Here is a 25,236-nt window from a genome sequence, read left to right as displayed (position 1 = left end):
AAGGCGTGGCTTGTGGGGGCGGGGCCAGGATGGGGCGTGGCTAAAGAGAAAAGTCGGGATTTGTTGTGGAGGGGGGAACCCGTGGTGGTGGGAGTAAGTCAGCTAGGAGGGAGCTGGCAGAGCTGAGTGGGGAAGGCTGCCAGGCCAGGGCCCAGTCTGGGGATGGGGAGATGAGAATAGGAGGAAGGGGAGGGGTAGGGAGAGTCTGACGCGATTGAGGAAAGGATGAGTTGAGAGTTGAGGGAAAGGCGGAAATGGGGAGGCAGATGCAGAAACCAAGGAGAGAAGATCCAGAAGTTGCCCAAAATATATTCCGGCAAGGAGGCAGGGCTGTTCCCAAGGACGGAACCAAGGTCTTTACAAAGAGCAGGTTAAAGATCCATATTAGGAGATCAGCTTAAAGAAGAGTAGTAACCACGGAGACCCAGAGAAAAGGAAACTCGGTGTCTCAGGGAGTTAGAGACATGGTGAAAGGGAGAGAGAGACGAGTGACAACAGGAGTGAAAAACCGGATCAAGTGCATTCAACAAACCTTCACTGACAACCTTCTAGGTGTCAGGTCTGGTGCTAGGCCCTGGGGACTCAGAGGTGAGGAGGACACAGCCCCCGCTTGTAGGGAGCTCACAATCTTGGGTGGGAGGGAGCACGGGGATGCCAACAGACCCGGTTCAGCAGTATGACAGCTGTGGTGGCCGAGGACAATCCAAGGTCTGAGGAGCACAGGGCAGGAACAGGGATGAGGACATAAAAGATATGAGGAGGCTCTGCAAGATACTGAGCGAGGCAGAGAAAGAGCCTCAGAGTGAGAGGAAACCAGAGGAGGAGCGATGGGGAGATATGGAAATAGTCACTGAGACACAAGCAGAGACGGAGGCAGCTCCCGGAGTGATGCAGGGAGATAGATGGAGCTGCCATCACGCAGACCCAGCCAGCGAGAGAAGAGGTGGCCAGAGCCTCAAGAGGGAGCGGAAGAGAGCCCCAGTGCGGGAGATGCAGAGGGAGGGGAAATCGAGCCACTGCAGGGGAGAACCGCAGAAACACAGAGATGCGGAGATAGAGGCTGAGCGACGCTGCAGAGTCACACACGCGGGGGCCGACTGAGAAGCAGAGAGGCATCTGCTGCCCCAGTCCTCTCTTAGGCAGAAGTGACAGCCGAGGCGGAGGCAGAGAAGCTGCCCCACACTGACCTAGAGGGCTGTGGGCAGGAGGACAGTGAAAGGGGCGGGTGTGTCAGCCCTCGTGGGCCCACTTCTGCTGGAATAAAGATGCCAGTGTAGGCTCGCACTCACAATCAAGTGCGCTTGTACCCAGACGTTCTCAGGCAGCCCCTGACATGAAGAGAACCACATGGCCCCCTCATAAATACAGAGGCTGATGGATACACAGGCCAACCCCAGACACACGGACGATTGAAAATGTTCACATGGTCAGGCAGACACAAGAACAAAAAGGCCCGCAGAGGGATGCCAGCCTCCACCAACGCCGCGGGCGGGTGTGGGGTCACGCAGGCACACACACGCTCCTGTGCTAAATCCCACATGCACAGACACTGACAGGCCAGGCTGTGTGGGTGTGACTGCCCTGTGGGCCTCAGACTTCCCTCTCTCAGCCACACACACACCAGGGCGCCCTTTGTAGCAGTGAAGACACCAGCCTGCGCTGGACAGGGCTGGACTGGGGGCAGCCTCAGCACGTAAGCTGCAACTCCAGTCCAGGGTCCCTTGGAGCCAGCAGCCAGAGGCCAGTTTGGAGGAGTCACAGCTGCCCTCCTCTGCTCAGGAGCCCCTGGCTGGGGGATGGGGAGACTGCCTGGTGCCCCCTTCACCTGCAAAGTGGGGTAACCTGAGGGCCTGGTGGCTGCCTGCGTGCGCTGTGAGGGCAGATCCTCTATGGAAGCCGAGTGTCGTCCTGAGCAACCCCGGCAGGCCAGGTTAGCAGTGTTAGCAGACTCTTGGGGAACACACAGCTCAGGGACTCCAAGTCAGCAGGCCTGGCTTTTAATCCTGGCTCTCCTACTGACAAGCTGTGTGGCCTTGGACAAGTCATTTAGCCTCTCTGAATCTCACTGTCCACCTCTGAAAGGTGGGAATGATACTCACCTCATGGCAATACCAGGAGAATTCCATGAGATAACCTGAGGAAAGTGCTAGAATGGCATGGCATCGAGGAGGTAGGTGCTCAGCCAACAGAGCTTTTGTTAGAACTGTCACGTGCCCCAGTGAGGCGGGTGCACATTCTTTCCTTCCTCTCAGGACCCACACACGGACCAATACACACACGCGCACAGACACCCACAGACACACACCAGTACCCCAGGGCGGGTAGGTCCCTGAGCGCCTCCCACCCCCTGCTCCTCTGCCTCTGCAGTGTGCTCCCCTCTCTCCCTCCCTCTCCTGCCTGACTCCCTCTGGCCTTCACCCCTCCCCCAGCATCTTCTTTAGCCCCACCCACCTCCAGCCACAGGGTGGGATGCACTGTGCTGCCTCTAACAGAACATAGAACACTGTGGGTCATTTGCTAGTCTCCCCTGCTTGGCTTCATCTTTATATTTCTGATGGGCAAGGACCAGGCCTTCATCTTTGCTTCTCCAGTGCCTGGCACCGGGAACAGAGCAGGCACTCAAGAAATGTTTGTTGAGTGACTAAACAAATAAAGGATTTAGTTTCGACTTAAACACGAGTGACCTGAATCTGTCAGGAAGGCAGGGTCTCATTACCTTGTAGGCACCTGGGGAGGCACCATCCATGCACCCATGAGCACGTGGTGCCCTCGTACACAGGAGGCGGCCACAGGCAGGCCCAGGCCCAGGTCTCGCTGGGCACGCGAGCGCAGCTGTGCAGTGGGAGATGAGCGAGAAAGCCCCCTGACCCCCACGTGCATGTTATGGAACAGTGCATAAGTGGTTTCAGTGGGAAGAGCGGCCAGATTCCCAAAGGAAAGCATTTCCATTTCCACTGCTGCAGACTGGGACCACCCACAGTCCACGGACACCGGGAGGAGCACACAGCACTGCCAGGCACACTGACAAACCCTTCTGCACACGCATACACACACACACCCCCACACCCCCAGGGCCTGGAGAATGATGAGTGGAGAGAGGAGCAGGCGGGTATCCAGAGGAGTGGGAGTTAGGAAAGGGGGCAGGAGTCTGAAGGAGAAAGGCCTGTGAGTGAGAGGGGGTCTGGAGCTGGGCTGGGTCCCCAGGGCAGAGAGGTGGGGGATCCTGAGCAGAGTGAACTCTGAGGGTCTTGGAAAGGAGCTGAGATGGGGAAGAGAGGAAGATGCTGCCTGGCAGAGGGGGCTGGGGGTGCCTGTAGGGAGCGGAGAAGGGGTGGAAGAGGAGCTGGGATGCACTGGGGAGAGTGGAGAGAAGGAGACAGGGGCGGCTGGGACAGCTGGGTGATGATCCGCCTGCCACTTGCAGGCACCCCGCTGTGACGTCACCCGTCACCTGTAGTGGTGCTGGGGAGATAGGGGGCGGTGACCAGGGTGAGGAGGAAGTGCCTGCAGCAAGGGCAGCGGTGGGCTTAGAGGGCAGCGGGGGGGTCATGATGGAAGCAGGTGGTGGAGTCAGGGGTGGGGTGTGGCGTGGGAGACGAGGGAAAGCTGGCGTTGAGCACGGAAGGTGAAGGGAGCTGAGCTGGCATGGAGAAGCAGCTGAAATCTCACTGTTGAGCGCGTGTGCCGGGCCACCCCCCTAAATGCTGCATAAACCCCCGCTTAACCCACCCCTCAACTTCTAAACCGCCCTCTAAACGCAGTAACCAGCTGGGCCGCTGAGGCCTCCCACCCCCTAACTTAAACCTGCTAAATGCCCATCCCACCCCGCCTCCCCACTCTGGGATGGGGAAGGAAGCAGGAGCAACAGCTTGAGCCCCAATAAACCTGTTTAACCTCTGACCTTTGACCTTCCAGTTGCCTTTTCTTTCAGTCCCCTTTCCCTTTCTTCTCTGTCCCTCTCTCTTCCTTTGGGTCGCTCTGGCCCCCAGGGTGGGGCTGGCTCTGGAGGGGACACGGGGGGGGGGGGGGGGGGGGGAGGGGGACGGGAGGACGAGGGACCCAGTCTTTCTCCTCCCACTCCGGGTGGGCCTTCCCCCACTTCCGGTGGACGGTGCTGCTTACTCTGAGTCTCCTGAGAAAAATGCCTAATTGCTTTTCTGACTCCTTTGGACTTCGCCGCCTGAGAAACCTACTGTCTTTCTAAACTTTTCCAAGGAAACTTTGATAACGAGCGCCTGGCGATTGCTAGACAGAGAATCCCCTACCGGCTTGGTCGAGTAGTAGATGAGTGGCTGCTCGACAAAGGTAATTAACCAGAATTAATTAATTAATTAATTAATTAACTTTAAAAACACTATCTTAAAGGTACAGAGCTCTCTCTTTCCCCATCCGTGCCTTCCCCACCACCCGCTCCCAGTGATGGACGATTGTCCGGCCAGCATGTCCCCTTTCTCTCTGCAGCCGAGGGTCTGTGTCTTTTAGAGTGGTGGTCTGGGAGAGGGGTGGGGTTTTTCCTAGAAGAAGGAGAGTCTTTGGTCTCTCTTTCTAAACCTGGGATGAGACTAGGATAATCCACGAGATTCTGGAACCCCTCTGGTAAAGCAGGCTGGCGTGCAGCTTGGGAGGGAGGTGCCCGGTGCCTAGGAGGACCCGCTGGGGGGTTTTGTAAAGGGCCAGCCCAGGACTACAGTGCCCTTAGAAGCAGGAAGGGCTCATCCCAGGATCCAAAGGAGGGGTAGGGTCATCTGAGGAGAAAAGGGAAGAGGGGGGGCTTCAGATCCTACTGGAAAGACCCCCCAAGATGGTAGCTGTGGGGCCGCTGTCTCTGAAATGGGCCACCTTGGTCCGAAGGCCTCTGAGAGGCAGTGGGGGGGTGAGACGAGGAGATAGTGGAAGAGGTGGCCTCCCGCAGGCATCTCTGTGCCTGCCGAGCTGATGAGGACAGAACAGACTCGCTGAGAGGCCGCATGGGTGAGGTGCTGCTGGGTGTGAGGGAGAAGGCCACTTGTCACCAAGGGAAATTGGGGCCAAGGGCAAAGCCATCCCATTCCCTTTGGAGGGGGGCGAGCTCTGTACCTCTAAGGCTAAACTCTAGGGGGGACGTAGAACTGTTAAACCTCCACTAACCAGCTGATAACTGTGCTTTTAAATGTCCACTGGGGCCTTCCCCAACTAAAACCCCCAATGTGACTCCCAGCCCCCCACACAGCCAGCGGGGACTAAACATGCTGATAACCAGATGTGATAAATCTGTAACAGGACAAAAAGTTAAAGGGACTGTAAGAGACATCGCTAAAACCTACAGCCCCCAGCCACGCTGGGCTGCTCTCTCCAGCGGGGCGAACTTTAACCCTTTGAGGAGTTCCTACGCAGCTTCCTCTCCACTCCGCACCTCCCTCTCGGGGAATCAGAGAGGCCAAGGGAGCAGCTTGGGCTGAGGCTGGGACAACTTGTGACCCCAAGGGTAGGGAGAGGTGGGCAGGCCCTGGGGGAGGGGCAGGACTGTGGTTCAGGTGAAGAAAGAGCTCGGTTTGTGATTTGGGACCCCAGCTGTCCTCCGCCAGCTGCATGGCCACACCTTCTCTTTAGGCCTCTACTTCCTCTTCTGGAAAGTGAAGGATCGGGCTGAGTACTCAGGTATTTCCCAGTGGGTGGAAGGAGGAACTTACTTGCCGCGTGGCCTTGGTCAGATTTTCCCTTCCTGAGCCTCACTTTCCTCCTTGGGAAGACAGGGATGGCGACCCCGCTCAGCCCACCTCACAAGGGATGCTCGATAAACATTTACTGAGTGAATCCGTTTTCCAGTTCGCAAAGATGTCCTGTGAAGCACGAGTCCCACAAGATGCTTCATGATACAAAGACTGGTGGTAAAATGAGTTTGGGAAATGCTGAATCCCGTTTCTTCCTCTTGGAGATGCACATGGCCGTTGGTTTCATAAAGGCGCTGAGAAGTCCCTCGAGAAGGAAACCTGTTGTTTAATTGTGAAATGTCTGCCTCCCAAACTCATTTGACCACTGTGAATGTTCTCCTCTGAGTATCTCTCATAATTTTATGCCTGGGAAGAAGCTCTGGACACAGTGGTCCTCAAGGACCTCTCTGGGTCTCGTGTTCCACCTGCCATATGCTAGTCCTCAGCATTGTAAGATGATGACACTGCCCCGGGGTTGGGCAAGGTGCTGGGCAGTGGGAGGATGCTGGAGCAGAAGGAGGGGAGGCTGAGCAGGGTGGCCGAGAGCAGACACATCTGTGGCCAACCATTGGCCAGAGGCCAGACAGATGATTGTGTGTCCCAGAGGCCTGGGTGTCCCGGGGAACCCGCGTTTCCAAAGGCGGTGTGGGTTTCACAAGTTGGCCTGTCCTCAGCCCAGGTTTTGGGGGCAGGGCTTACAGGCACCTAACTCTAAACCAGATCTTTAACGAGGCACTAACCAGAGGCTAACAAGGGCTAAGCCAGGTCTTAAACCCCCCCAGCACCAGCAGCTGAAGGTCCGCGGGGGCGGGGGCAATGTAGCGGTTCCTCTGCTCCCCGCCCCCCAAAATAAGCATCACCAAAACCAAAGTTAAATCTAAACTTAAACATAATAAATATCTTTGCTAAAAACCAAACCAAAGTAACAAACTCAGAGGGTTAAATGGACCCCCAGATCCACTAAAACCAAATGGAACAACCAAACCCCACCCAGGTGGGGCTTCTGAGGTGTCACTGCTGAGTGAGGAGCGAGACTGGAGCTGGAGCGTTTTTTTGGCTGTCAGCGAGCGAAGCAAGGTCCCTTTAACATTTTCCATCTCTGTACTTGCACATCCTGGCGGGGAGGAAGGCCTCTGCTCTCCAGGGCCTGATGCCCGGCAGGGCAGCTGTTGGGCCTTGGAGGGGAGGAGGAGAGAGGGGAGCCTGGCCAGGGATCAGAGGCTTGGTGGTGGCTGGGAGGGCAGAGTGAGGTCCATGTGGTTGCTCCCACCCTCACACATGCTGGGCCTCCTCCCACACACTGTCCGCCCTGCGCTCTCGCCTCCCTCTCTGCCCCAGCACGCACTGCCCACCTGCACTGCCCGCTCGGCCTGGCAGTCACCTTCTCTGTCTCTGCCTCTTTGTCTCCTCTATCTGCTGCTTCCGAGGGCTCCATGGCTCGGGGCTGGACACTGGGACATGGGACGTGTGAGGGAGAAGATGGGGATCAAACTGAGGGAAGGGAAAGCAGGGGGTGATGCCCCTGGGGCAGGAGAGGAGAAGGGGATGGGAAGGCCAGAGGCATGCGCATGGTGGGGAGAGGGGGCACTGGGCTCCCTTTCCCAGCCCATGTGGGCCCTGGAGACCCTCTCCCTCTGGGGTCCCCACCCGGCTGGGCTAGGGGCTGTGGCTGACAAGGACTTTCCCTTTGGTGTCTGCCCCTTCCTCGTTTCTCCCCCGCCCCCCTTGCTGGTTTCCGCCTCGACCGACCTCTTTCCTCCTCTCCATCCTCCCCATCCCTTTCTGGTCTCCCTCCACTGCCTGTCCCTCCTCTGTCTGTCCCCGCTTCCTCTTCCCCTCCCCCCCAGGCCGCCAGCTGACCATCTTCAACAGCCAGGCTGCCATCAAGATTGGGGGCCGGGATCAGGGCCGCCCCTTCCAGGGCCAGGTGTCCGGCCTCTACTACAATGGGCTCAAGGTGCTGGCGCTGGCCGCCGAGAGCGACCCCAATGTGCGGACTGAGGGCCACCTGCGCCTGGTCGGGGAGGGGCCATCCGTGCTGCTCAGTGCAGAGACCACGGCTACCACCCTGCTGGCCGACATGGCCACCACCATCATGGAGACCACCACCACCATGGCCACTACCACCACGCGCCGGGGCCGCTCACCCACGCTGAGGGACAGCACCACCCAGGTGAGGGCCCCTCCGGCTGGTGGACGAGGAGCAGGGCTTTGGGTGGGAGAGAGCTGATATCTCCTTAGCAACTGTGGCTGCTAGGGGAGGGCTGCAGGGATCTGGTACTGGATCCTGGGGGAGGCTGTTGTCCTGTCCTTGTCATGGTGAAGGTTCAGTGAGGCAAGCAAGGTCTCCTTCCACAAGGGGCCTTCACCCTGGTGACCAGGGATGTCATAGATGTGGAGGTAGCCACTATTTCTAGAAGGACCATTCCTAGAGTTGATGGGGGAGTTTAGTACCCCAGCTAGGCTGGGGAAGACCACCCCACCTGAGTGTAAGTCTGGACTGGGGGTGAGGGTGGAGTGACCATCTCTGCCCGCCCCGTAATGAGGCCATGCCCAGTGCTGTGTGGGCAGTGAGTGGGAGATGGATGGTACCAAGATGGCATTGCTCTGGGCAGGGCACGGAGGTGACAGCACTGGAGGGGCTGGAGGCTCCCCTGTGGTGGCAGCCCCTCTCTGGAGAATGGTGGAGGCCAGGAGCAGCCTCTCCCTGAGGGCTGGAGTCCCTGCAGTGGACCCATTGCCTTCACAAGTCCCCTCTGTGTGACCCTGAATGGTGCTACTGTGCTGCAGTCCTCAGTGTCCTTGGTGCCAGTGGGTCTGAGGGGGTGATGGTGGGACAGTTTCCTGGTGCTTTACCCTCCCCAGTGCCCACCCCACCTGCTCAGGTGCCCTCCCTGTGTCAGGGCAAGCCCAAGGGATTTGAGTTTATCTTCTCTTGTACCCAAGGGAGCACCGGAGGGGGCCGCATCTGGGAAATGATGCTCGGCTGGGGCAGGACAGGCCTGGCTTTCCTGGGGACCAAAGCTGATTGAGCACGTGTGACTTACCAGGGCCACCTGGGGCCCGGCTGAGTTTTCTAGTTGTTGCCACCAATGATTGTTGGCCCAGGGAGAGCTTGCACCTGGCACATTAGACATTGCTTAGTCACTCTGCCGCCTCCCCACAAGCTACTTCTGTCCCCCATCACCCATGGCTGTGGTACCCCTGGGCCTGGAGGGACCTATGTACTTCTAGGGTGAATGAGGGGTCTGTGGGTGGCCATGGGGACATGTCCTACCTCCACCACCAGCCTGCCTTCAGCCTCTGTGAATGAAGGCTGGGTTTAATGGGCCCTAGGTCCCCTTATCTTTGCCAGTCTGTGCTGTAGGGAGCCTGGGACTGGCTGACAGGCTCATGCGGTCTGAATGCCCTCTGCCTTCACAGCCAAGAAAACTGAGGGGACCTACTGCCAGGCCTGCCCCAGGGAGCAGGGAGCCCCGGGAGAAGGGCCTGGCTCTGCCCAAAGATAGGCAGCTGCCACACCCAGTGCCCTCCAAACTCAGGGGAGAAGGGCCATCCAGTCTCAGTGGGAGAGTGATGGGCAGACCATCCAGGTGGAAGAGAGTGTTGGGGGCTCTAGGGGTCATGGCCGTGCTGGAGAAGCCCCCACAGGGGAGTCTGATGCTGAGGGGGCAAGCATGCAGAAGGGAACATCGGTCCTCCGGGCCCTGCCTCACCCTTGGGTGAGGGCTGCAGTGTCTGAAGATCAGAGGGTGGGGCGGAGGCAGGGTGTGACCCTTTCACCCCCTCTTCACCCCAGACTCCTCCCATCCTTGGCCTTCAGCCAGGCCGCCTCCCCACACCCCAGTCTCTGGGGCTCCCTTTCTGCCTGGACTCTCGGTTTCCGTCCTTGGGTCTCTTCCCTAACACCCCCTGAGGACCCCCCCTCACACTCACTCATCTTGGGGATTCTCTTTTTATGCAATCAGGAGAGAAAATGCTGACAAAGTCAACTCCTGTTGTCATGGCAACCACAGCCCTAATTAACGTGTGCAGCCCAGTTCCTGGGCTCCTGGAAGGGGGTTGGGAGAGAGATGAGGGTGATGGGATGGTGGGGCTGGAGCCTGAACCCCTCTCCCAGTGCTGCTCCCCTTCTCTGCCCATGCTGGCCTCCAGAAGTCCCTTTATGGTAGCCCTGCGGCCCCAGGTCTGGCGTCTGGAGGCCCTGGCCTCCCGGAAATAAAAGGCACAACGTGTGCTGTCTCATTGATTCCCAGGAGCTGTGGGAGATGCTACAGGGCGGAGACTGTTCAGTGTCCCTTTGCATGGGGGAGAAATGGAGGCCCCACGGTCGATGAGAGAGAGAACGAGAGAGGCGCTGGCCTCTGTGCCATCCCACACCTCAAGAGGTGGCTGTCGGGTCTGCTGACCCGCCCTGGAACCCTCTTCTTTCCCCACCCCTCCTTTCGCCCCTCAGAACACAGATGACCTCCTGGTGGCCTCAGCCGAGTGTCCGAGCGATGACGAGGACCTGGAGGAGTGTGAGCCCAGTACTGGTGAGTGCCTTTCCCCCCTCCCCTGCCCCGGGCCCGCTGCGACGCTGATGGGAGGGGGGCGACTGTCCCTGCCACCCGGCCCAGCCCAAGGGGCCTGCTGCCAGGCCTTAGCTTTCCCTGATAGCCCCCTCTCCCTTCCTACTGTTCCCCCCAGGTCCCTCAAATGCCCTCTGATGGGGCAGTTTCTGGCCTTTTAGTGCCCCAGCCCTCAGAGGTAGTGAGGTCCTTAGCTTGGGTCTTGGGGTTGAGAGCTAAGCGATCTGGGAGGGAAAGAGGGAGATTTTTCCCTAGGAAGATGAGTAACTGCAGCTCCCATGAGTCCTTATGGTGGCGTTGGGGGGAGGGGCGGAGGCGGGTGTTGGGGAATGCAGGCCTAGGAACTACAACTCCCATCAGCTCTTGGGTCCAGAACTGCAACTCCCATTAGTCCCTGAGGTCTGGAGTTCTCTTGGTCACTGGGAGAGGCGGTCTCTGCCGATCCTGAACCTCCTCATCCCCAGTCTCAGGGAGGTGTCCAGTGCTCTGGCCTGGAGGATTCCTAGGCTGGACGCTCTTCCAGGCCAAGCCAGGGCAGTTACTGCACAGCTGCTCTGTGCCTGGCAGTGTACTGGGTAGGAAGTGCCCCGTGGCCAGAGATGTGGTCCACTGGGGAGATTGGGACTGGGGGTCTGGCCCAGATTCTAGTGGGGGAGCTGCTATAGGAGAGCAGGGCTGGGAGCGAAGTCTTCTTGGGAGTGGCATTGCAGGCCTCTGCTTGATCCTTCCAGCTGGAGTCAAGGGCGCAGCCCCAGAGAGAGACCAGATTGGCAAAGCAGGGGTGGGCCTTGAGTGCTGACTGAGAAGTGTGGGGTATGGAGTGGCGTGGTGGGCGTGAGGGCTGTTCATCTGAGGAGGTTGGGGGTGGCTGACAGGAGCTGGGGATGGGAGGGGCTGAAGGAGCTGAGGTCCTGGTGCTTGAGGCTGACAGTGGGGATGGAGGAAGGACTGGATGTGACTGGATTTCCCAGCGGGGAGCACGGGCCTTGGTGGTGGCCTGGATGAGCCTGTGGGGGCCTATGTCCCTTGCTTGGGTTCCCAGAGACTTCTCCCTGTTACCTTGCAGTGGGTGGCACCCGGGCTGTTGGTGCAAGAAGGCTGGAGGTAGGGGAAGGGGCCTGCAGTGTGGGGTAGGTGATGGGGTCAGCTGAGGTGGGCAGTGTGCCCTGGGCACATCCTGTGAATCTGGTTTGAGGGATGGGCCTGGGGGTCTGCCAGCCCCAGAGGAGACGCTTAAGCTGAGGGTGGGCTGCAGCCATGGAAGGAGTGTGGAGAGAGCAAGAAGGACCGTGGAGCCTTGGGGCAGAGGCTCAGCTCCCAGAGACCAAGGGCAGAGGGATTTCTGGAGCACAGGCCCCCAGACCCAGAGGCTGAAGCCTGACTGCCCTCTGCATCCCCTGAGTAGGGCAGAGCCGAGGGGGGTCGTGCTGGCAGTCCTGGGCCCAAAGGCATTTAGGGGAGCTGCAGGCTGTGGGGCTGGGAAGAGCTCCCTGTCCACAGCCAAGGGCTGGTGCGTTCTGGAACAGACACCCTCCACTGTGGAGAGGCCCCTCCGTCAGGGGCTGTTCCCTCCATCTCACTGGGTGATCTCGGCTCAGGATGCACTCTCACACTCTGCCATTGCCTTGGGAGGCTCTGGCGTCTGGCAGCTTCGACAGAGTGCCCCCCTCCCCCCCGCTTCACCCCTCTACCTAGTCACTTACTGGGGTGTCCTGTAGGTGGACACAGTGCCCCTAGCCCAGGCCTGGCAGGAGTGGCTGTGACAAATGGCCCCACAAAGAGCCCTGGGATAGGACTCTGGGGACAAAGGGCTTTGTGGGTCATGAGAAAAGGGCGCTGCTTGACCCACCACACATGTTTCCCACTCTGTGATGGCAACTACTGGGACAAGAGGGGGCGTCCCTGCTCTCCCTGGACCCGCAGAGAGGAGTGTTGGGCCAGATGGCCACTGCGCGGGGACAGGCAGCGCCCACTGGGCCACAGCAGGGCCCCACACGGAGGTTCTACCCTCCCAGCCCCAGCCTGGAGGCCTGTCAGGGGCCTGGGTGTGACGCTGTGTGTGGCTGTTGGGACAAGTGAGTGAAGAGCAGCTGACATAGGCGGTCAGCTGTCTTTCCGCCATCAAGGGGCCGAGTATGTGAGGGGAGGATGAAGGGCGGAGGAGTAGGAGCTGGGGGATGGGAGAGGCTGGTGGGCCAGCCCAGCACCAAGCTTTAAAACTAAGGGGGGAGCGGGGAAGAGTGCACCCCTGAACCCCCAGAGGAAACCGGCAGAACCCACAGGCTCTCCCCAGATGTGCATTGCACAGGTTGGCGCTTCCACCCTCACACCACTCTGAAATGCTCAAAATCGGATTCTCATCATCCCGATGGGAGGCCAGGCAAGGAGCAGGGTGACTCCAGGGTCCCCCAGGCTGATCTAGACCATGCCACCCCCAGGGGGGCTTTTTCTCTAGCAGAGGGCCAGGCCTCCTTGGGCTCCAAGGTCAATGTTAGAGACGGGGGCGGGGGGGGGGGGGCGGGCATCCTGGCTGGAGACGGCAGCTACCCAGGGGCTGACCCCAGGGCGTTTGCATCCCTCCCACCTGCCAGATCCTCCCCCCTGGGTCCAGGAGTGAAGCCTGGGATCGTCCCCAGTCACCTTCCCAGCCTTTCCCTTGACCAAGGCCCCTACACAGACCCCAGGCCCCACACCCGTTGCCACCAGCTTGGTGACCATCATCTAACACGGTTAGATTACCTGAGATTGGCGACCCAGCCAAAGAAGGTATTGTTTAATGGACACAGTGTTTAAATTATTTTGAATGGGAGTGCCTTTAGGGGGACATGCACTGCACGGTTGGTCATGTCACCCCCCCACCCCTTGCTGTCTCAGCCGGCCTGAACCACACATTGTGTTATGGGCCTGGCCTCGTAGGGATGTGAGTTTGGACCCCTTGAGACACATAAGAAGTACACACACAGACTCAGACCCACAGAGGCACACACCTATACGCACATACACGCTTAGACCTGAAGAGGCACGTGTGTGTTCAGAGCCCCAGGAGTCCGTGCACACAGAGCCACAGCCGCGAGACCCACAGGAGCAGAAACCAGTACACACGCACGCAGTCTCTCAGATGCACAGCTTGCATATCTGTGCTTAGAGCTCCAAAAATACCCACCCGTCGCCTTGGACTCACAGGTGCCCACCTGCTCAGAGCCATAGTGGTGCGTGCTTGCACACGTGCTCTGCCGCACAGAGGTGCACACATGGTGTGTCTTAAACCTACTGAGGCACTTGCACGTGCTCAGAAGCACTCATGTATTTCAGACACTTAGGATGCACGTGTGTGTTCAGGCCTGAGCGTGTACACACGTGTGCTCAGACCCACCAAGACACAGGCATATATGTGTTCTCAGACCCACAGAATCCCACAACCACACTCAGCTCACAGAGGCACACGTGTCTAAATCCACTTGCATAACACACGCTTATACATGTGCTCAGACTTACACACGCACTCAGCTGCTGACAGACGTTTCAGAATCACAGGTGCCCGTATGCATGTTCAGGACAGAATGAAATGCGCTCAGTCCTGCTGAGGTGCAGGCACACACGTGCACACACACGCATGTGCACACACGGGCATGAATTCAGGGGAGTACGTGCTCACAGAGGTGCACGCGTGTCGCAGTTCCACCCAAGCATACATTCGTGCTCCGACCTACAATCGCCTGCACATATGCTCCTGTTCACCACGATGCACCCACACGTCTTCAAAAGGACGTCCTCGTGTGTCCACGTGTGTGCTCATTCCCATGGAGCCACGCCCATGTGCACACAAAGTGCCCCTATATGCTGAGACCCACAAGGGTACGCGTGTGCACATTCTCAGAGGCAGGCTGTTTGCACACATGCACACGTTTGTTCAGGCTCATAGACCTGCGCCCTTTCCACACTGCCCCATGAGAGGGGACCCTCAGAGGCCCACCTTAGCTCAGACCTAGAGGCTCGTTCTTACATGCTACCCATGTGCTCAGAGACACACACACACGCTCATATTCAGTCCCACAGTGGTGTACACACACACACGCAGGCCTACATTGGCCCACATGGGTGCTCACAGCTACTGGTGCACGCCTGGGCCCACAAGCAGCTTCGCAGGGAAGGACACACTTATATGCTCACACCCTTGGGCCATACACACATGTTCAGACGCAGTAAAATGCATGCCTCTGTGTCCACACAGGTGAGCACACACGCTTCAGGCCTACACGGGCACACACATACACGAGCACTCAGCTTCACATAAGCCCACGGTGCTCAGACCCGCAGAAGCAGCCTCGTGTACTCCCCCGTCTGCGTGCATCCCTTCTGTGGCATCGCCCCACGCACATCCATGAGACCCTCAGACGCAGACACAGACACACAGACACATTTGCTCAGACCCACACGTTTCGCTCAGAATCACAGAGGCACAAATGTGGTCAGATTGCAGAGTGTCTTAAGGTAACACTAGTTGCTAGAACAGATAAACTCGACAACATCCGTGGTTTAACGTATAGAAATTTATTTCTCCTTCACATAAACAAGTGTTCTTCTCCAGGAGCCGATTCAGGGCCTGGTCTCCCGTCTTGCGGCTGCACCATCTTCACCCTGTGACTTCCGGAGTTGTGGTGGAAGGGGACGAGCCACAAAGTGGGGGTCACAAAGGGGAGGGTTTTATGGGCCAGGCCTGGGAGGGAGACGTGCACACTGCTCCTGCTGATTCCGCCGGCTGGAGCTCAGTCACATGGCCACAGCCTAGCTTCCAGGAAGGCCTGGGAGTATTGCCTTCCTGTGCCCCCAGGAGGAAGCAGAAACAGATTTGGTGACCAGCCAGTGATTTATTTGCTACAGTCTGGCCTTTAGGTCACCGATGATCCATTCCAACATCCTCCCACCCACAGAGCACACCCACCCCTCCCTGAGGGAGACACCCCAAAGCCCCACCCAGGGAGGGTAGTCATCTCAAAGGTGAGGATGTTGGGGAGATGGCGTCCCCTCCATTGGGTCCAGACCTGGCTCCTGGGTACCTCTGTGGTCTGGAGACCCATGAACTATAGGATAGTTGATCTCGCTGCCTGCCCAGCCCACACGCCCCCAGAATACATTGGTGACCCCAGAATACAGAGACGACCGCTACAAGAAAACCTCCCATTCAAAAAAGGAAGGTTGGAGGACGCACAGCGACTCCCGGGTCCTAGTGCTGGGGAGACCCAGCTAGCAGGCCGCCCGAGGCTCTGCCCCCGGTAGTGGGGAAGTTTCTTGCTTAAACCTTCTTTCTGTTGTCTGGGAGAAACTCCTTCTCCTTTGTCTGGGGCCCTGTCGCCGCCCTCTGGGAGCTTCCTCCTGGTCTTTATCCTCCATGGCCACCTCTAAAATGGGTGTTGGGAAAATGTCCTCCTTGGAGGTCTTACGGCGGTGACAGCCCACTCCCTGCTCATTCATATTTGGGGGCTCAAAGGTTGTTTTAAGGCTCAGACAGTCAAACTAAACACACTCAGTTCTCCCGTAGACATAATTCTCAAGCCTGTTTATTTCCTTGTTTCTCTGCCCCCATGTCTGTCTCTAATTTAGTGGTGACTCTCTTGGGGGGCATCTGAAACCATAAGTGGGGAGGCCACAGCCGTAACCTGATCCTTGCAGCAAGGCTGAGCCCTCTTATTCAGGTGCAGGTTTCACTGGGCTGTTGTCCCTCAAAACTGGTTCCAATCTTCTCTCTTATAGTCTGGGGTTTGGAAGCAGTAGCCCTTCCGACACTTGCGGGCCCCCCACTTTGGGGCTCTCTCTATTCTCTTCATCTCTGCTTGCCAACTTGCCCATTCTCTCCTGTCTCTTTCCTGTAATACGTTGCTAAAAGCAGAAAGTAAAAGCCAGCAGTGTCACCCTGACCGTCCTGGCACTTTTCCTTAGTGCCCCAGCCTCAGTAGGTACATGGCCTGCCCTCTGGGTCATCACAAGCAACGGGTGGTATGGTTCTTCGTGTAATATATATATTCATATAAAAAACAGCCTCCAAATCCATTTCCTTGGATTGCTACGTGAGTACCACAGGTTTTTGTGACACCCATTTCTGGCTGAGTGTCTGTATCAGTTAAGGTAACATTGGTTTCTGTAACAGATATCCCCCGAATCTCAGTGGGGACTTCCAGGGAAGTTTCTCACCTGGGTGAAGACCCACTTGGGTGCTCCTGATCAGCAGGTGGCTTTGCCCCAAGGGGTGCTTTGGAAAGCCAGACTCCTTCCATCTTGCGGCTCCTCCATTTTCAACACGTGGTTTGCAGGGTCACTGGAAGGAGGTGAAAGAGTGTGGAAGATCGCATACGAGAAGCATTTATTCACCCACTGCTCAGTCATGTGACCACACCTAGTTGCAAGGAATGCTGGGAAATGTAGTCTCGCTGCCCAAGAGTTGAGCTGGGCGACGGAATCATTCACAGAGGCAACCGTGTGTGCTCAGGCCCACGGCAGCACGCTCACATGTTCTCAGGGGTACATTCGTTCATTCACTCGTGCACACATGAGCTCAGACCCAGGCTGACACACACACAGAGCCAGAAGTTCAGTCCCATGCACAGACGTCTGCTCAGACTCGCTGACAGGCATGCTCATGTGCTCAGAGCCATCGTGGTTCGTGCACACACATGCACACTTGTGCTCAGAGACATACGCCCAGGTGCACAGAAACAGACCCTCAGAGGGGAGGGCACACGTGCGTGCACACGTGATGCATCTCACTGTCTCTGACCTTGAATCCGCCTTGGCGTTTGTCCTTGCTGGGCTGGTGTTTCCGGGTGGGGAGGGGACCATCCTTCAGGTGACTGCACACAGTTGTCCAGGTTGTTCTCTGCTGGAACAGGTGAGTAAGGGCTGAAATCTAGCCAGTGCTTTGCTGGCCACGCTGTGTATCCTGGGCTCAGGGCGCGGCTGTGTCCAGTGGGAGGACAGAATGCCTTTTTCCGATTTTGCACAGAGATGCTGTTTGTCAAGTTGTGCACCTGCAGGGCTGTGGCCACATCAAGGGGCCGCTTTTTTTTGTAATCCACATGAAATGCTCTGTAAGCTAACAGCCTTCTGGCCCTCACAGCCTGGGCAAGGCCCCCAACGAGGGCGGGTGAGGCCTCAACCAGCCGACTGCTTAGTCTCTGACACTCAACCTCCATTCTAGACAAGCTTTAGATGTGGGGTGGGCACATCTTGCTTGGGTCGGAATGGGGTTTTTGGGTAGATTCCCAGTCAGTGACTTTCTGTGCCCTAAAGGCAGAAAGGGCCCAGCTTCCTGGGCCAGCAGCCCCCAGAGGCAGGGAGCTGGGGAGAAGGAAAGACAGCTCCTTGGCCAGAATGGAATTCTCTCTCGGAAGTGGGACTGACATGCCCTGAAATTCAATTTAGGAGCAGAGGGTGAGTGGCATCTGTGATAAGTGCACCAGTGGGTATTTCCCAAATGCTGCAGCTGCCTGAAGTGGGGGAGGGACGGGAGGCTGCCTAGGTCCTTATCAGACTCCCAGGGACACCCCAGTCCCATGTGCTCCCTTGGTGTAGGGCTGGACCCAGGGTCCCAGGCACCACGAGTGTTCGTGAGTCTGCACCCCCAAATGCCCAGCGGGAGGGACGGCCTGGGGAGTTGCCGCTTGGAATTCTGCACTGAGGGCTCTGAGAGGTTGGCCTCTCCTTCTTGCCCCGTTAACTGCTCACTGGGGCAAGCTTGCCTGACCTTTCCTGGGCCAGTGTATGACCCCAGGAAGGTCCAGTCCCCTCTGCTGCGTGGGACTTGATGGCCAGAGAGCCCAGGTCAAACTGAGCGTCGGGGAAGGAAGGCAGCGAGGGTCTCAACAGCAGGTTATCTTGTGGAGGGGGGTGGGGTGCAGGAAGGAAGTGGTGTGGGAGATAAGGCCGATGTGCGGGGCCATGAGAAGGGGGCACTGAGGGGCAGTTGTGGCAGGGTAGGGGATGTAGGTGAGGACAGGACACCCTCAGGAGATGCTGTCAAAGCCTTGGGCAGAGAAGGGCCCAGGGAAAGCCCCCAGAGGAGCTGGGGACACAAGGACAGGGCCAAGACCCAGCTATGGAGGCCAGGAAGTGGCTGGGGTTGAAGGGCAGGTACAAGAGGTCAGTGTGATGAGGCCTGGGGGGGGGGCTCTGGAGGCCGAGGGAGAGTGCACAGGGGGAACCCGGGAGCCTGTATGACCCAAGGACCTAGAGAACCAGCGAGTTGGGGCAAATGGCCGTGAGGGGCTCGGGCTGGCCAGGATTTGCCTGTGGTCTGAGGCCTGAGGCCTCCATACACTGGAGTCTAGCTGGGGGTGAGTAAGAGGGTAGAGAGCGAAGGTCTGGGCCCCATCAGCCCGATCAGCCCCTCTGGGGCATGACGGATCCTCAGCAAGGGCCTCCTGGTCGTACGCCCCAGGCCGGGCATTCCTCTGGGGCCCCAGCCTGGCCTGAGCCTGGCCTCTGAACCTGGCCTCTGAGCCTGGCGTGGCTCAGAGGAAATACATGATGAGTATTCCTCCTCTTCCCCTGGCCAAAACCCAATGAGCCCCCGCTCTGTGCCTGGCCCAATGCTGGGCGCTAGGGAGACAGACAGAGGGCCTTGGGCTTCCCTGGCAGTGAGTCCAAACTGGAAGTCTTCCTGGAAGAGGAGGTGTTTGGCTGGATTCGAATGCTGAGTGAGACATCAGCAGGGGGACAGTGTTCTGAATAGAAGGCAAAGATCAGGAAGAGGGTAAATGATACGGGCTAGCCGTGAGGACCCCAGAGCGCTCAGGGTCCATGCAGGCAGCAGAACCCTGCTGCGATTGGACCCAGGATGCCACCAGCTGAAGGGCTGCCAGCTCCTCCAGAGGGCTGAGGGCTGAGTTTGCCCCTTACCCAGGGACTGAGGTGCTGGGTCATCCTGGGTGGATCTGGCGCTCAGGTGGGGATGGGAGGACAAACTGTTCATCTGGAGGCTGGAGGTCCACAGGAGCCAGGCCTTGACCTCTCCCTGGGCCTGGAACCCAATACCCTAATTTTGTAGATGAGTAAACAGGCCCAGAGAGTGAAAGAAACTTGCCCATAGTCACACAGGAATTAATGACCCAACAGGTCTGTGGCCTCCCAGGTTAACATCCAAGCCAAGAGTCAAGCACCCTAGCAGGTTCCTGTAGGCATGGGGAGGATGAGCCAGGCCTTCCTGGGATCCTTGTGGGCCTCAGCCCTCCTCTGGCCTCCAAGAGCCACAGAAGGGACTCGACAGTCCATTTGTTCACCTAGCCTGACACCAACACCTGGTGACCTTGGCAAGTCCTGTCCACCCCAGGCCTCAGCATCCTCTTCGGTAAAAAGCTGGGGTTGGCTGGTCCCAGCTCCACAAAACATGCTTCTTTGCTCTTGGCTCGGTTTTTCGGTGTGGCTGAGCCCCTGGAGGGCCAGGTGCCCTGGGGCTTCACAAGCTGGGGTACAGGTAAACCCCTGCCCAGGGGGCAGTTGGAGCCTGATGGGAAGAGCAGCCTGAGCAACTCGGCAAGGCTGCAAGTTCAATGGCAAGATCTTGGCTGCAGCTGGCCAGTGCGGCCAAGGACGGCTCTGCCAGATTGCTGGAGCTTGTGGTCTGAAGGATCAGCAGAGGTGTTTGAACAGCAGCACAGAGACCGGAGGGCTTTGGGTGGGGGGAGCAGGAGAAGAGGAGCCAGGATGTGGTGGTGTCACGCGGCTGGCCTGGCTGCAGTGGGACAAGCGGGGCCTGGCAGTGGAGCCCTGGGATGTTTCCTGTGGAGGGGTAGGGGGCTTGTGGTGTGATCCGTGGAGACCACACCCTGCAGAGACCAGGGAGAAGCACTCAGACGGGGGAGGAGCTGTGCTGTGCTGGAGGGAGACTTAGAGAGGAACCCTCCAGCCCCCACCAGGCTCAGAGGTGCCCCTCCAAGAGGAGGCAGACCACCCCCCCCCAACCACCTAGAGCCAGGCTCCAGCTCCCTTCTGCCCTAGACCAGTGGGTTGCAGTACTTTGATTGGAGAGGGGGCCCAGGAGGCTGATGGGAGTTGTAGTTGTTGACCCAGAGGCTGATGGGAATTGTGGTCCACACCGCTCCAAGGGCCAATGGGAGTTGTAGTTCTCACCCTTTGGGACTGATGGGAATTGCAGTTTCTGCCCAGGGGACCCCAGGTATCAGACCTAGGGAGGGAAGAGACCCACCCCCACCCCAAAAGCCCTCCCCACTAGTTCTCCTGGGCCCTATATTAGCAAGTGCATCCTTCCCAGATGGCTGTGTATGTATTTTCTTTTCTTTTTTTGCTTTCTTCTTCTTTCCGTTGTTTTATTATTGTTTTAACAATAATAAGAGGGCCAGAGGCAGTCAAGCCCTGGCCAGGTCCTGGCGGCCCATGGGGGTTCTGGGGAGGGGGAGGGGGGAAGTCAGTGGGGGTCAGAGGTGGAGGGTGAAGAAAGTGAAAGTTGGGGATTTAGGGTTAGCTCAAGAAGCATATGTCCCTCACTCCCTGCCTCCGCCCCTCCCTGCCTCTACATGGCTGCTCACCACCCCTCCCAGAGTCCTATGGGACAGGACCCCCCTCCAGTGTGTCTGTGTCTTCTCTGCCACCTCTTCCTCATGGACCTCATCACCTCCCACCTTCTAATTCTCCTCTCTCCATGGCCAACCTGCAATTAGTCTTCAATGTCCCTTCCTATGACCATCCCCTGCCAAGTCCTCTCACCCATGTAGCAATTCCTACATGGCTCCCCCGTCATGTACCTCCTCCCCAAGCCCCCTTTCACACTGCTCCCTCCCTCCCCCACCCACACGCTGACACCAAGTGGTGGTAACAATTCCACCATGCCAGCCTGCACTGTGCAAATTTCAGCTTTGTGTTTAATGAGGGGGAGAGGGCACGAGTGAGGGAGGAGAGAGAGTATTCTGGAGGAAGCAAGATGTTCAGGGAGAAAAGAGTGAGGGAGGGAGATACCAAACAGATAGACAGAAAACGTTGTACGGAAAAGTTGTTTTTTCTTATTTTTTTCGGGAGAACCCGCTTACACAGCTCTGTTTGTAATTTTTTTCTTCATGCTAAAATCACACGGCCTATTTGTTGATGTAAGTTGCCTGAATTCCGTGGTATGCTATCTTCTTTTTTAAAAACAAAAGAAAAAAAAAAAAAACCAAAAGCAAAAAAAGAGAAAAATCTAGAAAAAAACCCTAAAAGATATTGTTGTTAGGTTTGTTTAAATGCTGCTCTTGTATCTGTTTTTAAAGCCTTAAACCAGTAGAGATTTTTTTTTTCCGTTTCTTTTCCATTTCCTTTCTTTTCTGTTCCTTTTGGTTTCTTAAGACAAACAAAAGACCAAAACTCAGAGAGCCACAGAGCCCGTGCCTGGGGTGCCCAGGGCATCCGAGCCGCTGCCCGCTTAAAGCGCAGGGCTCCGGCCGGCTGGCGGGCGGGCCCGGCCCGCTCTAGTCTCCGCCAAAGCCAATTGGAACCGATTTGGGTGTGTGAGGCTGTTGTTTCTCTCTCTGTGCCGGCCGCCTGCGCCCCGGCCCGCGCTGACGCTCTCTCTTTTCTCTTCTGTCTCTTGTTCTAGGAGGAGAGTTAATATTGCCCATTATCACGGAGGACTCCTTAGACCCCCCTCCCGTGGCCACCCGATCCCCCTTCGTGCCCCCACCCCCCACCCTCTACCCCTTCCTCACGGGCGTGGGCGCCACCCAAGACACCCTGCCCCCGCCCGCGGCCCGCCGCCCGCCCGCCGGGGGCCCGTGCCAGGCCGAGCAGGACGACAGCGACTGCGAGGAGCCCATCGAGGCCTCGGGCTTCGCCTCCGGGGAGGTCTTTGACTCCAGCCTCCCCCCCACGGACGACGAGGACTTTTACACCACCTTTCCCCTGGTCACGGACCGCACCACCCTCCTCTCACCCCGCAAACCCGCTCCCCGGCCCAACCTCAGGACAGATGGGGCCACGGGCGCCCCCGGGGTGCTGCTAGCCCCCTCCGCCCCGGCCCCCAACCTGCCGGCGGGCAAAATGAACCACCGAGACCCGCTGCAGCCCCTGCTGGAGAACCCGCCCCTGGGGCCCGGGGCCCCCACGTCCTTCGAGCCGCGGAGGCCCCCTCCCCTGCGCCCCGGCGTGACCTCCGCCCCTGGCTTCCCCCATCTGCCCACAGCCAACCCCACGGGGCCCGGGGAGCGGGGCCCGCCGGGCGCAGTGGAGGTGATCCGGGAGTCCAGCAGCACCACGGGCATGGTGGTGGGCATCGTGGCGGCCGCGGCGCTCTGCATCCTCATCCTCCTCTACGCCATGTACAAGTACCGCAACCGCGACGAGGGCTCCTACCAGGTGGACCAGAGCCGAAACTACATCAGTAACTCGGCCCAGAGCAATGGGGCGGTGGTGAAAGAGAAGGCCCCGGCCGCCCCCAAGACGCCCAGCAAGGCCAAGAAGAACAAAGACAAGGAGTATTACGTCTGAGCCCCCCGGCACCGCGCCCCACTGCCAGCTGCCCCTCCCGGGAGGGCCCGGGAGGACGGGGCGGCCTTCTCCCTGCCGGGGCCTGGGGACCCGCTCACTCCCTGGCAGCCTCAGACTTCTCTCACGAAGAGGAAACGCAAAAAAAAAAAAAAAAAAAAAAGGAAAAAAGAAAGAAAGAAAAGGAAAACCCCGTGCTCGTCCCCTTCCTCCTGCCGGCGGCGCGGCGGCGTCGGCAGCCCTGGGGCCGTCTGTCCCTCTCAGCTCTGCGCCCGCCTGGCAGGGCACGTGCTCACAGCCCTGGGTTGATTTATTTTTTTAAGGGGGGTAGTTTTATTTTGGTGGGGTTGGGCGGGAAGGAAGGCTGGGGATTTTGTAAAGTGTCCACTACGCGTCCTGTTAATTTTCCTCAAGTTTCCTTCTTCCTCCCTCTGGCCCTCCTGCCTTCCTTCTTTCTCTTCCCAGGCCTTCCAGGCCCCACCCTAGGCTTGCTGCGTCTCTCTGTCCCCACCCTCCCTCCCCACTCCTCCTTTGTGTGTGTGTCTGGTTTCTCCCTTCCTTTCCTCCCTTCGGGGTTCCAGAGTCGGTGGGAGAAGGGCTGGAGGGTGGGCGGGGCGGCCCGCGGTGGGCGGGGCTGGGCCGCCCTGACTCCGCCCACCGGGAGCAGGCGCCCTCCGCCCCCCCCCGGAGCGGCCCCGGGAAGGGGCTCGGGCCTGGGGTGGCCGGTTCTGTCGTGTGCCGCCGGGCGACGTGCATTGACGGGGAAGCTGCTGGAGGAGCAGGGGTGGGGGGCGGGGGGAGGGGAAAGGCAAATGCAGATATATATTGAAGACAAATAATCCAGATCCCGCGAGCAGCAGCCTGTGGCACCCGCTGGGCGCGGGCAGCAGGGACGAGAGGGAGCGAGGCATCGCCCCGCGGACTGCTGGGGTCGCTTCTCTGCCCACGGGCTCCCTGCTCCCCCAGTTTTTTTTTTTTTTTTCTCTCTCTTTGTTAACAAATGTGTCTGAGTCTTGGAAAACACCCCAACCCCGGAAATGTGTGGGAAAAGAAAACAAAAACTTTCCAAATCCGATGGTCCTGTGCCGTTTGTTCCGGGCGGGTGCTTGTTAGGACATTGGTCCTGGCGCTGAACTGGGGTCTGGGCCCAAACTGGGTCCTAGGAGAGCTGGTAAGTAGCCCCCAAAGCTTTGGGTTGAGCATGGCTTTGGGCTCGTTGGGCGGCTTGGCTTTGTCTCACGCCAGTGTCCCCGCTGGGCTGAGGATGGGGGCAGGAAACAGCCCCCAGGTTTGTGGGCGATGACCTTGGCTTTTCAGGGCACGGAGTATCCCCGGAGGCAGGAGCGTCATGTTGCGCCCTAATGGCTAAGGACGGCCTGCACCTCCTGGGGCTGCGTGTGCAGGGTGCTGGCCTTGCCGCAGCCCTCAGGGGAAGCAGGGTTATGCCCGGATGACAGGAGCTTCAGTGGCAAGTCCAAGGTCTCAAGGCAATCGGTGGCTGAGTCCACATTTGGCCCCAGTTCTGCCTGATTTCAGAGTCTCTGCTTCTTCTGCATCTCTAGGGGTTAGACCCCTCCCCCCCATCCACTCTGGCTGACTGTGGGCGGCTCCTGACACTGCAGGTGGATGTAGAGCTGGTTCGCGTCCTCCCCAGGGTTTGCTCCTTCTTGAAGATGCTAGACAGGCCCACATCCCAGACCCGCTGAGAGACAGGTCTGTATGGGTCAAGGCTCTCAGCTGCAAGGAGCAGAGACTCCAGGTGGGGGTTGTACATGAGGACCAAGTGTGCACGTGTCCTGGGAGAGCAGAGTGTGGGCGGGTCTGCCTCGGCCGCCGGGCGGTGGTGGATCCCCACGCCGCTGGACGCATGAGAAGCGACTCAGCCACGCTTCTGTCACTCAGGTCTCCTCTACCTTCTGCTTGGTAGATCTTGCTTCCCCTTCCTGCCTCTGCTCTCTCGCGCCCTTGGCTTGTCATCACCCTTCGCCACCTGATTCTGCTTCCTGAGCTGCCATCTAAGGGTGGCTCATTCTTGCGGCATTTCCCACTTCGCTAACCTGGTCCATGTTTAGGCCTGGACACCTCCCAGGGCCCTTGGGCTCGATGCCTGCAGGAGCCCCACCCAGGTGGGCCTCATCTCCCTCTCCTTTCCTCCATCCTGGGATAATGCTTTTGTCTTGGGACCCTCCCCACCATGGGGTGTGCCCCCAGGGGCCCTTGAGTGTCCTCCCCCAGAGTCCTATCATGGGTGAGAGACCGGTCCCCCAGCAGCCCCTATGTGGATTTCCATGGCTTGGCCTCTCCTTGCCCTCCTAAACCAGCCACCTGGGGGAGGCGAGGGCCCTGCTTGGCCCCCGCTGCTCAGTCTTGGAGCCTGAGGTCGGCATCACTGAGGTCAGCTCTGACCCCCGTAGAAGCCTGGGGGAGGCCCTGAGCTGGGCTAGTCTCGCCAGGATTGTCCTTGTGCTGGCGATGGCCGTGCCCTTCGGTCTGCTGCTGCTGCTGTCTGTCCG

The 25,236-nt window shown here is 58.5% G+C and overlaps 1 protein-coding gene across 34 annotated transcripts in view; it reads left to right on the top strand.

The window, feature by feature from the left end:
* Window positions 1-22,907, top strand: part of NRXN2 (neurexin 2) — a 106,926-nt gene extending 84,019 nt beyond the window's left edge. For 16 of the 34 annotated variants that reach the window (XM_070488097.1, XM_070488092.1, XM_044762334.2 and 13 more), the window contains 4 exons: window positions 4,216-4,305; window positions 7,538-7,863; window positions 10,147-10,225; window positions 21,840-22,907. In XM_070488097.1, the coding sequence (XP_070344198.1) occupies window positions 4,216-4,305; window positions 7,538-7,863; window positions 10,147-10,225; window positions 21,840-22,726 (1,382 nt within the window). In that variant the 3' untranslated portion in view covers window positions 22,727-22,907. The remainder of the gene's footprint in view (window positions 1-4,215; window positions 4,306-7,537; window positions 7,864-10,146; window positions 10,226-21,839) is intronic. The other 18 variants (XM_044762338.2, XM_070488099.1, XM_044762346.2 and 15 more) reach the window with 3 other exon arrangements.
* The last annotated feature ends 2,329 nt before the right edge of the window (window positions 22,908-25,236 follow it).

Source organism: Equus asinus, chromosome 17 (assembly GCF_041296235.1).
Source record: "Equus asinus isolate D_3611 breed Donkey chromosome 17, EquAss-T2T_v2, whole genome shotgun sequence".
In the NCBI taxonomy this organism is placed as follows: Eukaryota; Metazoa; Chordata; class Mammalia; order Perissodactyla; family Equidae; genus Equus; species Equus asinus.
Note: the sequence above shows the minus strand (reverse complement) of the source record. Positions and strands in the feature narration are given on the sequence as shown.